This window comes from Penicillium argentinense (assembly GCF_028826775.1).
Source record: "Penicillium argentinense strain IBT 30761 chromosome Unknown utg000009l_segment0_segment0, whole genome shotgun sequence".
Taxonomy (NCBI): Eukaryota; Fungi; Ascomycota; class Eurotiomycetes; order Eurotiales; family Aspergillaceae; genus Penicillium; species Penicillium argentinense.
Window position 1 is genome coordinate 4,348,512 of NW_026622668.1, and position 12,826 is coordinate 4,361,337.

The 12,826-nt window shown below is 53.2% G+C and overlaps 6 protein-coding genes across 6 annotated transcripts; 2 read left to right on the forward strand and 4 right to left on the reverse strand.

Moving 5' to 3' along the window:
- Positions 1-375: 375 nt before the first annotated feature.
- N7532_009199 (uncharacterized protein) lies at positions 376-1,055 on the reverse strand (the record flags this gene model as incomplete). Its single annotated transcript, XM_056621690.1, has 2 exons — positions 376-593; positions 995-1,055. 2 exons carry the CDS (start codon positions 1,053-1,055, stop codon positions 376-378), a joined length of 279 nt encoding a protein of 92 aa, XP_056472496.1.
- Positions 1,056-1,871: 816 nt separating this feature from the next.
- On the reverse strand, positions 1,872-2,141 carry N7532_009200 (uncharacterized protein; the record flags this gene model as incomplete). The annotated part of the gene is made up of 1 exon (XM_056621691.1): positions 1,872-2,141. One exon carries the CDS (start codon positions 2,139-2,141, stop codon positions 1,872-1,874), a length of 270 nt encoding a protein of 89 aa, XP_056472497.1.
- Positions 2,142-3,972: 1,831 nt separating this feature from the next.
- On the reverse strand, positions 3,973-5,443 carry N7532_009201 (uncharacterized protein; the record flags this gene model as incomplete). Its single annotated transcript, XM_056621692.1, has 2 exons — positions 3,973-4,138; positions 4,275-5,443. The coding sequence occupies 2 exons, from the start codon at positions 5,441-5,443 to the stop codon at positions 3,973-3,975; spliced, it is 1,335 nt and encodes a 444-aa protein (XP_056472498.1).
- A 2,020-nt stretch (positions 5,444-7,463) lies between these two features.
- N7532_009202 (uncharacterized protein) lies at positions 7,464-8,714 on the reverse strand (the record flags this gene model as incomplete). Its single annotated transcript, XM_056621693.1, has 3 exons — positions 7,464-7,671; positions 7,771-8,263; positions 8,312-8,714. 3 exons carry the CDS (start codon positions 8,712-8,714, stop codon positions 7,464-7,466), a joined length of 1,104 nt encoding a protein of 367 aa, XP_056472499.1.
- Positions 8,715-9,569: 855 nt separating this feature from the next.
- lap1 (putative aminopeptidase) lies at positions 9,570-10,863 on the forward strand (the record flags this gene model as incomplete). Its single annotated transcript, XM_056621694.1, has 3 exons — positions 9,570-9,758; positions 9,831-10,577; positions 10,630-10,863. The coding sequence occupies 3 exons, from the start codon at positions 9,570-9,572 to the stop codon at positions 10,861-10,863; spliced, it is 1,170 nt and encodes a 389-aa protein (XP_056472500.1).
- A 497-nt stretch (positions 10,864-11,360) lies between these two features.
- On the forward strand, positions 11,361-12,428 carry N7532_009204 (inositol monophosphatase family protein; the record flags this gene model as incomplete). The annotated part of the gene is made up of 1 exon (XM_056621695.1): positions 11,361-12,428. The coding sequence occupies one exon, from the start codon at positions 11,361-11,363 to the stop codon at positions 12,426-12,428; it is 1,068 nt and encodes a 355-aa protein (XP_056472501.1).
- Positions 12,429-12,826: the final 398 nt, after the last annotated feature.

Below are 12,826 nucleotides of genomic sequence, written 5' to 3' on the forward strand. Positions count from 1 at the left end.
GTATTCCAAACCACTTCATTCACGCGGGCACAGCTGCATTTGCAGGTGTGTGCTGTCCAATTCACCGGCCGGGGAGAAGGGCGTAGATCTCGTTCGTTCTGAGAAAAGAAGGGCGATAATGCGATGCGAGGCGGAGGTATAGTGCGTGGATGGGGAATTTTTCGACCTGCGCGGTGCATGCAAAGAACAAATGAGAGCAGCAAGGACGTATGAATTGTGTCGGTCACCAAGGACAAAAGAGCAGCAGCAGGAAAATGATACTCGGGGAAGTGTCAAAACGGTTTTTCCCAATGCTCGCCGGCAAAGAAGGGATTAAAACAAAATGGAAGAAGATAGCCACCCACGCAAAAGAAATTTGACAAGACAAAAAAAGATTCAGAGCCCGCTTGCTCCACGGCCATAACCGGTAGCCTGTTGCGGGAACAGTTGGCCGGGATAGACGGTGGAGGCGCGAGGCTGCTGGTTGAAGAGCTTCAGGGCGACTTCAGCGGCGTCTTCTTTGGCATTGTTGATGTATTGGCCGTCATACCAGTAGCGGGCGGCGATATTCTGTCCTTGGACGGTGACGGTGCTGGACCAGGCGGTACGACCTCCTAAAATGCGACGCAAGGGCAATCAGTATCCCGCTGTCAGAAGTAAAAGTCGGTGTACGGTTCATTCTGCAGCTCCACAGCTGCAATGCCGAGACCTGCAGTGCGGCGGGCAAGGCGGAGCGGAGTCAACATTCATGGATGGAGGCAAACGGGGATTTTTGGGAAGGATAAAAAGACGGTGGAGGGGGAGGGGGAGGGTGGAGGGGAGTATCTGAGGAAATGAAGCGGAAAAAAATGGAGCGGGATCGGGTAGGTACCTCGTCGATCGGAGACAATGTTGAACACAGGGGGTAGAAGTTTGGTTCGTCTGCAATGCTCTGGAGGAGGTTAGACCGCAATTGAATGGGAAGGGTCATTATGAGCAGAGAAGACTATCGTCAGTGGTGGGGGGCAATGCTTACCTTGTAGTTGGTCCTGCCAGCTCGGCCGGGTTGCGGCTGGGGGGCTATTCGGGACGGACATGATCAATTGATGAAGAGATAATTAGCGATGGTATCGAAGAATCAATTGACCAAATATGAAATCAATTAATCCGACGTCAAGCTTGGGTGCTCAAGTGTTGTCGAGTGGGGGTTGTGTTGTGTGGTTGACGTGGACTGGGGACAAAGTTCACGAGAAGGAACAAAAAGCTCCGGGGAAAACGACGATATAAGAAGACCAATCCACCCCAGCTCTCAAAATCGACCCGGGTACTTTAGTGTGTTCTTGCGTGACCCTTTTTCTTTTTAATATTTTTTTTTTTCGAAAAAACGGCGAACGGTGATTGACATGCGGAAGCGGGGAGTCATATATACAGTGGGCCATATCTTCAACCCCTTGGAAATCAAAAATACCGTTCTCGGGAGGGGTCATGAAATTTTTTTTTTCTTTTTTCTTATTTATTATTTTCGTAGCGGGGCTAGGTACTAAATGGAGCCTAACACTCGCTGGGGTCGTCTAAACCCCAATGGATGACGGGCTTATGCAGGCGAGTGGACAGGCCCAGTGTAGCGAAATTCCCCCTCCCTTCCTGCCTGACCAGTGAAGAACTGGCGGATGCGGATCATTTTGTGAGGCTGCAAGCTGGAACGGCCCGGCGCACACCAGAAACTTTTGAAGAAACGCTAGACCGAGGTCACCCCCGTCAGGTAGGCCGTAAGGGCGAGCCTACCCACTTACTAGTGTGGTGGTGGTGGTGTAGCTGAGGTATCTTCCACAGAAAATACTCAACATTCTCCCAGGCAAGGGGATACCGACAAAATGACCAAAAAAATTAAAAAATTAAAAAAAATTCTTCACTCATGACTTGAATGCAATCCCATCCCAATAGTATTGCATGGTCACCATGAGGCGAGGGAGGGCGAGCGACAAGGGCTGAATGAACAACTCACCACGCTCCACGTCGAGGATGCCCTGTCCCTGCCTCATCGACCAGGCATCTCGCATATCGAACCGAACGGGTGGAATGTCTTCCAGAACAACCGCTGGTCTGTGAGTGATAGCTCTCGACGGTGTCAGTGTGGTGGTTGTGGATGGTGGCCCAAATTGCCCAAAGGTGGAGCGCGTCATAGCTCCATGCCCAAAAGTACTATCCTTTACCTTACAATTGCAGTGTGTACCCTAACCGCGATCAGTTGGGCTGACACCTTTAGGAGCGTGCCAGCTCATCATGGATGAGATCATAATTATTCTTTTACTCTAGTAGACTGTAGAAATCATCTATGTGAGGTAGCTGCCATACGTACAGGTACGTGTATGGACAGAGGATCGCATCCTGGTCACGCAACTCTCGATAGACCTATCAAGCCATATCCCAGTAACTTCCTTACGCTAGGACACTTCCCTAGGATACAGTAGTTTAAGTAATGGAACACTGCTGGAAACCGGGCCGCTATGCAGACCACGAACTCATCCAGGTTGCAAGTGCGCAACAATATCCTTTTGCTGTATGGCATACTTAATCCGGGCCCTACAGTAGGTAAGCTAGGTTTGGCCTAGGTAAGGCCCAAGCCTGAGCCTAAGCCTGGCCTTAACTACTACTGGGAGGGGCTACGATAAGTAGGTCGCCTCGTGCTAAATGCGACCGCCTCAAACTTTCTAACACCTACCATACTCTCATGTCCAGCAAAAAATCCCACATCTAAGCAACTAATATGTGGTAGGATAAAGAGGTAGACTAGCCACGAATCTTGGGTACCCATGCATCTGCACACGGATCCATGGTTCGTCAATGCATGCGGCTAGAATGCCAGCTACAACCTTGACCTCCTCTGACCTACATTAGGAGGGAAGTGCTCTACCCGCATAAACCACCTAGTGAGTAGGATTGTACTAGGACTAATTCAACCAGGAAGTACCGGGGATATTCATACGCAGCCGGGCCCGGCAGATCTGGGCTCACTCGTAAGCGCCTTGGGCCCCGCAACCCTTGGGAAGGGAGCTAAGGCAGCAAGTCCCGGAATCTTGGGCGCGATAATCCAGATTCATTCGCGGCCAATCGATTTCTTGCATGTGCTGCTCTACTACTGTATCCTAGGGTAATGGGTAAAACACTGACAGATACCCTGGTCGGGGTAATGTGCCTGGAAACTTCGCATCGACTGCCGAAGAGAGCCCCTTCCCTAAAAAGAATCTCGCAAGTGACATCATAAGTCTACCGATACCTCCAAGTACTTTGAAGCCATGGTCCTGATATCCTACACTTCAGAAGCGGCCAGGAGCATAATGCACCGCCAACAGAGCAACGCAGACTCCACTAGTAGATAATAGACATAAGCAGGTCCAAGTCAAAGCAACCAGCTTCGCGCAACAAATACCTCTCGCGGACATCGAACATGCCCTATCTCGCCTCACTCGTACCTGAAGCTACCAGGGTAAGACGACAAGGAAGGATGAGATCCAATCAATCCACCCGGAGCGCGTCGGGATCAGTTGTTCGCAGTACCACGACGGACACGAACGAACTGGGGTTGGGAGCCAACCTAGAACATAACCTGTCGAGGTAAGGTACTGGTTGGCAAGGCGCGCATACCCAGCCTAGCAAGAAACGGCGGCAGATAATTCAAGTTCACCATGTCATAAAAAGTTAAAAAAAATCGTTCATGCTGTCGTAAATCATTTGCATCAAACATTTGCATCGAGACTGCATCTACATCAACGCAGGTTCGTGCCAGCTCGTTTCTCATGAAGATGAAAAAATCATTGTACAAAAAAACATGCAAGAAGAGAAAAATCAAGATTGCGCCTCCACCTGTACCTTCCTATTCCCGTAAGTGATGTTCCGGTTGAATTTCCAGCCTCTGTCGAGTCGTGTGCAGCTGAATCCCCTACCTCCTAGCGAGTGTCTCCATTCCTGTGTGATCTCCAGCACTGTCGTGTACGCGTAAACACAGCTGCGAGGCTAAGCAGACCCCCTCCTCTGAAGCGCGCCGATCAACCGCGGTCCCATACGCTCAAGCCTACGGGTCAGTGTGCGCGTGGGATGGGACCAGGGTGTTCGGCGTGAGTGCCAGCGACGGCGGATGCAGTCGTCTACTAGGGCTACTAGGCCTGTTGCGACGATTACACTGGAGATGGTTAGCGTCCACGTAAACTAGGGTGTGGGTGATAACGTGGTCGAGTAGGATCCATTACAGGAGTATGGGCAGGGATAGTCCCGAATAAGATACTGCAGGACACAATCACCCCAGAGGAAAAACTTACTCAGCAACATCGGGCATCTTCTCATAAACACTCATCTCACTAATCCAAAGCGAGCAAGGCGGCACCCAACCACCCTTACTCTCCTCCTCAACCGCCTCCAGCGGCGTGAGTATCTCCGGCACAAGGTGCGCAACCGTTTTGGAAGAGCGCATATCAACGAGGTAAAACGAGACTTCGCGCAAATCTCCTTCTCGCCGCGTCTCCCTTCGCCACTGATATTTCGTCGACCAGTACTCGTATTCATATTTAGTTGTGCCGGTGCCTTTACGTCTTAGCTCGACATGCGCGTAGTTGGAGAATTCGAGGAGGATTGTTTCGGTCAGTGGGTGTCTCTCTTCCTCTTCCTCTCCCTCTTCCTCTTCCCCAGGTCTTGAATAACATGGTGAGGAGTGACAGTGTGAGCGACTGGGAGGTGGAGCAGCCTCATACCCCGAGTCCTGCCGTTTAATCCTCAGATCATGCGAATGCTGCGCCGACGAACCAGGCCTCAAACTCGCAAGCACACTACTCCACGACTTCCGTCTCCGATCCGGGCTTGAGGCTTCTTTCCGTGAAGAGTGACATACCTCCCGCCCCGAGTCTCGGCAGTACCGACGGAAAGAGAATTTGCGCGAGAAGAGGTCGTACATCCGCAGATGGAATAGTATCACGTCTTGCTGGTAGCCCGCGCGGCAGGGGACGAGGGTGTCGACGCGGAGATTCATGTTTCCGTCGATTGTGGCGTCGTCGTGTCGGATTAGCAGGCGGCGGGTGGAGGGGAAGAGACCTGCGAAGGAGCTGGGTGTTGAGGCGAGGGCGTCGGTTGGGAATGATTCTTCGCGGTCGTTGACTGAGTAGTTGTACTGTTCCTCCTCTTCTTCTTCTACTTTGCGGGCGTGCTCGGAGCGGGTTGTTGAGGCGTAGGTTGTTGATGAGGTGTGAGGGTCTGCTTCATGGTCCTTGTCGGTGTTGATAGAGTGGGTGGGGATGAAGGGATCTTCGTCCGAGTCATCTTCGATCTCGACTTGGATTTGGTTCGAGTCAAAGTCGGGCCAATCGTTATCTTGTTGTTTGGCCGTGTTGCTGACGATGGTGGGTGCTGTTGACTTGGAATGATCTGATGTGTTGGTTTCCGTTGAGCTGGAGCTGCCGCCGCCACCGGAGGCCTGGCAGGATTTGTAGGAGCCCATGACAGCAAGATTAAGTATCGTCAGGGTTTCAGCTGAAGTCTCCTTGAGTCGTAGACGCGAGAACAGTGAGCACTATCCGTATGGAACTAGAGTATACACTGGCAGGACCAGTGCATTCACTAAAGTCGAAAGTCAAGATGAAATATCACATGCAAAGCCACTGAATTAGAGATCGCTCTGATCGAAAGACCGGAGAGCTTGGTTTGTTGCAGTGCGATGAAATATATCCTTCTTTGGTCGTTGCGGGAGGGGTATCAGATTCCCATGACGCAGTGGAAATGCCGGGTATGCGAGAAGGGGGAGGAGGGGTTTGCAAGGGAGACAAGAATCTGCCGACTCCTCTCTCGTCTGCAGTGCAGTGCAGCGTCTCACCACGCGATCGCAATCAGGGGTATTGTGATATCGGAGGGAATAGGCGGGACTGGGCGAACCCGGGAATCATATGACAGTCCGTTCCGCCTTCCCATATACTATCAGCATATATAAGCAGTAGTTCTCAGTAGTACTATAGTACTATCAGTGGTATACGTCGAGCTCTGGTAGGGTAGGGTATGTAGAGTCGGGTGATGGAGGGGTTGGGCAAATTCCAGGGCGAAAGTGGAGAGATGCCCAAATCACTATAACGTCGTACACCGGACAGCCAGCAGCGCTCAGCACTCGCAGCACTGTAGTGTCTGACGAGGACTGGAATCCGCAATGCAAATGAAACGATAAATGGCCTGGCACAATTTGGTCGCGGGGGTATTTAGAAGTCGCCGAGAATGTAGGAATGTCACAAACTTGATTCTCTACTCCTCAAGTGCCCTACTGCAATGTCTACTGCCACTACCACTGTTAGTATGTAGGGTAAGGTTCGCACTCCGTCATCACTTCCACGCCCTAGTTCCACCTCTACCTCCTGTGGTAAAGTTGAACGTCCAGCCTACAACGGCACAGCAGCCACTACTCGCTCGCACCGCCGAAGCCTTTCAAACCAAACCGAACCACTAATTTCCTGACTCTGACCGTCGCACAGCGTGTCGGGCATCGCGGCCATCGAATCAAGACAACCTGACCACCACCATCTCCAGCACAGAACACCTCGTAAAGCACAGTCCGTGGGCCATTCCCACCGGTGCAACGCTCAGATTGGCGGCCCCTCCCCCCCACACCAGCCAGTCAGCGCGAGGTCTCGGATGGAGGCTGCAGAGAAGGGCCTGGACTGATGCTGTGTGTTGTCGTATCACATGGGACTCTCGTAGGTATTAAGGAGGCCTTGGTGAGGGTGTCTGATCGCACTGCCCAAGAGGTTGATTGGGTGTGTTTACGTGGACGTCATGGAGACTCGGGTCAATTTGGTGGGGCGCGGTCCGGTCCGGTTCCAAGAACGACTATTACAAAAGGTATAAGTGTATACACTCACTTATTGACCTAGGAGGGCTTACGGCTCTGCTATATAATATTATCACTGAGCATAGGTGAGTATAGGTATACCACAGACTACAACACATGGGATATCGTGCCTGGACCCATCAGTCGGGTCAGGGTTCGCATGACGCGAACCCCCGGTGGAGACGCCGATGACGGACTGACAACGCAGAGCGATCGTCTTTGCTGCCGTTATCGGTCACCACTACACTCTAGCATATACTCCAGTAAATACTCGAGTATGCTGCTAGTAGGTAGTCGTGGTGGTAGCAGAGTTGAACTGAAAAGGCATGACGACATGTCGGAAGGAATCAATTTCCGGAATGATTCTACGGACTCGAGAGGACTACGTATTCCTCGAGGACTTCCTGTGGGCTGAGTTTCTCGAAAATTGGCACTCTATGACGCAGAGAAATGCACTGGGCAGGCTGACGCTACTACTAGTAAAATAGTAGTAGGTCTATACTGCTGGCATCCCGAAACGCCCGAAATCACTGGTGATTCGATCTAAACGAAAGAGAACTCAACCCACGAATTATAGCCGAGATTCATCGCTCACTGTCGTATATCAGTGGCATCGCCAGTATCATACCAGAAAGACAAGTATGCAGGTCTAGACCTGCGCGTAAAGCGGTCGCGGAAGCTCGTCGCCCGGCTGAATCGCTTCCGCGCGACAGGTCGGATGGTTGACGAGGCCATCGCGACTACCTGGGACCGGTGCCCGGAATCCCACGTAGGCTTCGCGGCGGGCTGGTTCGCCGACAGTCACGGACCAAGTATGTAGTCCATAGTATGAGGCGATGGAGTGGACGAGCCAGCGGCTGGGACTGTCAGCTTCGCTCGAGTAACCCGGCCAAGCATGACCAGCACGAATATTGGATAGAGGTACTGAGATACCCCGAAGAGGATGTATAACTCACCCAAAACCCGCCGCCCGGTCCTCCACCAAACTTTCAAAAACCATCTTCTCCCCATCCCGCTCATCACGCCCACTCATCTCCTCTCTCATCTGTCGGAGCGTCTCCCTCCGTTCCGGCGCATCATGCATCTGCCCATTCCGACCAACAAATACAATCTCATCCTCTGAATCACTCGGCGCATCCAGCAACCCCTCATTCTTCAGAAACGCCTGCTTCTCATTCCACTTCCGGATGAACAGCCGAATCTCCTCCTCCAGATCCTGGAGCAGACCGCGCGCCGCCCGCGCATGCTTGAGCTTCATGCGCAGATCCTTCGGCACGCGGTGCTTCTCTTCGACTTTGCCATTGCGCGGGCTTTCGGCCATGTGCGCGTAGTGCACGTCCCAGAGCGGGGCCAGGTAGTACGGCATGGGATCGTGGCGGGTGTATGTCGGGCGGATTTCCCAGTCCTTTGAGGAAGGGGGTTCGGCCCATGGGTTATGTAGCAGTCGGTCTTAAGAGTCAGCTTGCCTTTTCGTCTCCGTGGAATTTGGGAGCATACCATTCTCCCAGCGCTGTCGGCGACGACTCCCGTCCTTCCCTTTAAGCAGCGCCTCGCGACGCTTCAGGCTATCCCGGCGCAAAGGTTCGCGACGACGGAAACTCACGGTGGGTGGACGGGACTCTTCGGGCTTGGAGGCGACCACCTTGACTCGTGGCGATGGGGTTGGAGGTGTATCGTCGAGCGGAATCGAGAGGGACACGGTGGTGCCGCGCAGGCTGGGGCGGCTCGGTGTCGGGGCCTGGGCCTCGCTGTCATTGCGGGGTGCCGGCCCCGAGTCCGAGAGAGAAAGGTCTTGCAGGGACGAGGCGGCTTGTTCGGTCCAGGCGGAGATGGCGAGGGTCTGTTGCGGCGAGAGGCTGCCCTGAGAATCCTGGGGGCGTAATCTCGGATGAATGGCCATAATGGCGTATAGCGGAGTCGAAAGTGTTAGCGAGTCTAACCGAATAGCAATACAACAGCAGTAGCAATAGCAATAGTGAGTCGAGCGAGAGGGGTATATGGGGTTGCCGGATGGGACGAGACTTAAGTATGGACTGGACGGGGGGACAAAGAAGCCTGGCAGTCGCGCGGCGAGATAACGAGATAAGCCCACGTCTGCACGGGACTCGCGCGCGTCGCTGATTGGGAGTGAGTCATGAACAGCCCTAACCCTATGGCCGGATTGGGAATACGAAGACGAGGCAAACCGGCTGGACTAGGCCGGTTCCGAGGATCACCACCCTATTTAGGCAGGGTGGCACTGATCCACGGTAGACTCTCCAGGGTTAGGTAAGAGTCCCTCAGGCTGTGTAGTCTAATGAGTATGGCTGTGTCAGGCAGCCACTCCGCAGGGCTGTGAGTCACGGGCTTCCGAGCAGCGCCGAAGTGGAGTTGACCTCGGATGCTCCACCACCCCCGCGCGATTCGTGAGGAGGTGTATACACAGTCACGGGCATTCCCAGCAGATCAGCAATGGCAGCCACCCCGATGTTATTTTATGTGTTATTTCAATAGCGCTTGAGTATGCGAGATAGTAGTAGACTTTTCCCTAGGTAAGTTAGCGAAGTAATAGCAAGGCCAACTATTTATAACCCAAACGGACTAAGCTAGCGCGGGGTCCGAAAGGGGCTTGGCGCCCAAATGGAGCTGCCAAGGGCGCGTGATGCCTTGATCAGCCTAGCCCCCAAACCCTGCGGCTGTACCTGGCAACCTACAAAACCCGGCTCAGCTGTCCTTCCTTCGTATCCTTATTCATCCTGGTTGCAGAACCCTCAACATGAAGTTCCTCGGTGCGCTCAGCGCATCCGCCTCCCTCGCCCTGGCGGCCGTCATCCCGCAGCAGGAACCGCTCGCCCAGACCATTCCCTCCATCGTGCAAAACTCCCAGACTACCCGATGGCTGATCGAGTTGAGCCCGTATCAGACGCGCTGGGTGACCGAGGAGGAGAAGTGGGCATTGAAATTGGTATGTTTCGTCTTATCGCTCCTTTCCTCTCATCTTTTCGTCTGATCTTTCTTCGGACGCTAATGCTGACAGGACGGCGTCAACTTCATTGATGTCACCGATGAATACAAGGCCGGCGAATACGGCACCCTGCACACCAAACGCGTCGTGCACTACCCCGGCCAAATGGAACACCAGAACGAAATCACCCCGTTGGCCGCAGACCTCTCGAAGAGCAACATGCGGAAGAACCTAGAACACTTCACCTCCTACCACACCCGGTACTACAAGTCACAGACGGGCATCGAGTCCGCCCAATGGCTGTACAACCAGGTCTCCGATGTCGTGAAGCAATCCGGCGCCAGCGACCACGGCGCGACCGTCGAGAAATTCGACCACGCCTGGGGCCAGTTCAGCATTATTGCCCGCATCCCGGGCCAGTCGAACCACACCGTTGTCCTGGGTGCGCATCAAGATAGCATCAACCTCTTCTTGCCGTCGATATTGGCTGCGCCGGGTGCGGACGACGATGGTAGTGGAACGGTCACGATCCTCGAGACGCTTCGGGCCCTGTTGCGGTCTGAGACTATCTCCCAGGGTCAGGCGGAGAACACGATCGAGTTCCACTGGTACTCGGCGGAGGAGGGCGGTCTGCTTGGGTCGCAGGCGGTCTATTCCAAGTATAAGAAGGACTCGCGCGATGTCAAGGCCATGCTACAGCAGGATATGACCGGCTACGTGCAAGGGACTCTGGATGCCGGAGAAAAAGAATCGGTCGGTGTGATTGTCGACTATGTCGATCAGGGTTTGACCAACTTTATCAAGGAGGTCATTACCACTGTAAGTTTTCTGTATTCCTTTTGCGTCAGCCCATTACTAACTCTCGTACCAGTACTGCGACGTCCCCTACGTCGAAACCAAGTGCGGCTACGCCTGCTCCGACCATGCCTCCGCCAGCCGATTCGGCTACCCCTCCGCCTTTGTCATCGAATCTCAATTCGAAAACTCGGACAAAAAGATCCATACGACTGAGGATAAGATCAAGTATCTCAGCTTCGACCACATGCTGCAGCACGCGAAGATGAGCTTGGCATTCGCATACGAGCTGGCTTTTGGCCCCTTCTAGATTTTTTTCGGGGCATTCATGTTTATGACGGTTGGGTTTGGCGTTTGAGAGATATACCTAGGCATTCTATTCTTTTAGCATCAAACAAATCCACGCGGTGCATGCCGCTTTTCGGGTTTGCGCGTGCTTTGTATTTCGGTTAAATCTTACCTCCGCTATATTTCGGTCTAGATCTGTATGCACCTAATTTGACTCGATACGACTTTCGGTAGTTTTTTTTTTCTGTCATTAATTCCTGACGTAGCTATCATCCACCCGTGCAATCTCTAGGAATATCTCAAAACATGACGCAAACTTAGCCCCACGTGATCCACCCGGTGAGAGACCCGGTGATCGACGAATATATTTCACCAAGCCAGCACCATTGCCCCTCCAACACACATATCCGGCCAAATCAGCCGGTTTCAATTCTTTCCAGCCCTCAATTCCTCCTCTGCCTCACCTCCTCAACACCCCTCACACCTCATCGCATCGCATCCACCACCACCACCACCATTATGACAACACGCCCCTACGCCAAAGAACTCCATCTAGCAAAGCTAGCCGTGCAACGCGCCGCACTGCTCACAAAGAAACTCCTCTCAGCAGTAGACAAAGGGCACTTCGACAAAATCGACGCGACGCCCGTAACAATCGCCGACTTCGCCGCACAAGCGTCCATCATCGCCGCCATCCACGCCGCCTTCCCAACAGATCAGATAATCGGCGAAGAAGACTCCACCGCCCTCCGCTCGAATTCGGCGCTCCTCGAGCGAACCTATGAGCTGGCTACGACTACACACCTCTCTGACCCCACCGCCGAAGCGCACCTGCACACTCCGTCGTCCCGCGATGAGCTACTCGAGCTAATCGACCTAGGCGCGAAGCCTGTTTCTTCAAATCAAGGCCGAATCTGGACACTTGATCCCGTCGATGGGACTGCTACCTTCATCAATGGCCAACAATATGCCGTCTGCCTAAGTCTAGTCGAAGACGGGATACAGCGCGTCGGCGTCCTAGGCTGTCCGAACCTCCTCCTAGGCTCAGCCGTTCACGAAGACGCCGTCGACCGCGACGGCTACGGCCAACTCCTCTCCGCAGTCCGGGGCCAGGGAACCACGATCCAACCGATGGGTAACGGCGGGTTATTGGATTCCGAATCCCGACATCTACCCCCCATAACCTCCATCACAGAAGGCCATCAGGTACGGTTCGTCGACACGGCAGCCGCGACCTCGCAGCGTCTCGATATCCATGCTAAGGTCGCGGCGCAGCTGGACTGCCCGTGGCCGAATAGTGTGGATCTGTGGTCTGCGCAGATGCGGTATGTGGCGATCGCGGTTGGCGGCGGGTGTAATTCGTTTGTGAAGGTGCCGAAGAGTGAGGCTTATCGCTCGAAGATCTGGGATCATGCAGGGGGTATGCTTCTGGTGCAGGAGTTAGGGGTTAAGGTTACGGATTTGGAGGGACGGGATGTTGATACGGGGCGTGGGAGGACGCTGGCCGGGTGTTATGGGATGGTTGTTGCGCCGGAGGCTGTGCATACGAGGGTTTTGGAGGCTGTTAGGGTTGCTAGGGGGTTGTAATTACTGCCCAAGTACAGTTGGTAGGATGTTTGGAGGATCTACGAATCTGGGGAGAGGGAGTTCGAGGTGAAACTTTTTTCACTGCAGGGTGTGAGCATCCTATAGAATAAGCTAGAGTGGCGGTCTAGTCAGCATGATACCCAAATGAGAAAGTTCCTACTGTTATTTTTTCTCGACTGTAGTAGTGTACATGTTTGGCACTGGCCTCTTTCCCCGCGGGGTCTAAGCAGAATATACATCAGCTGTATTTTGTTATCTGCCAGAGATTCGAGTAAGTATTGTTTACAATCGGCGTAGAAATAGAATTGTTTATTACACTAATAGCCATTCCACCAAGTCTATACAATAAAATAAACTAATACTATAGCTGCCTGTACTAAGCTCATATACATAATGCC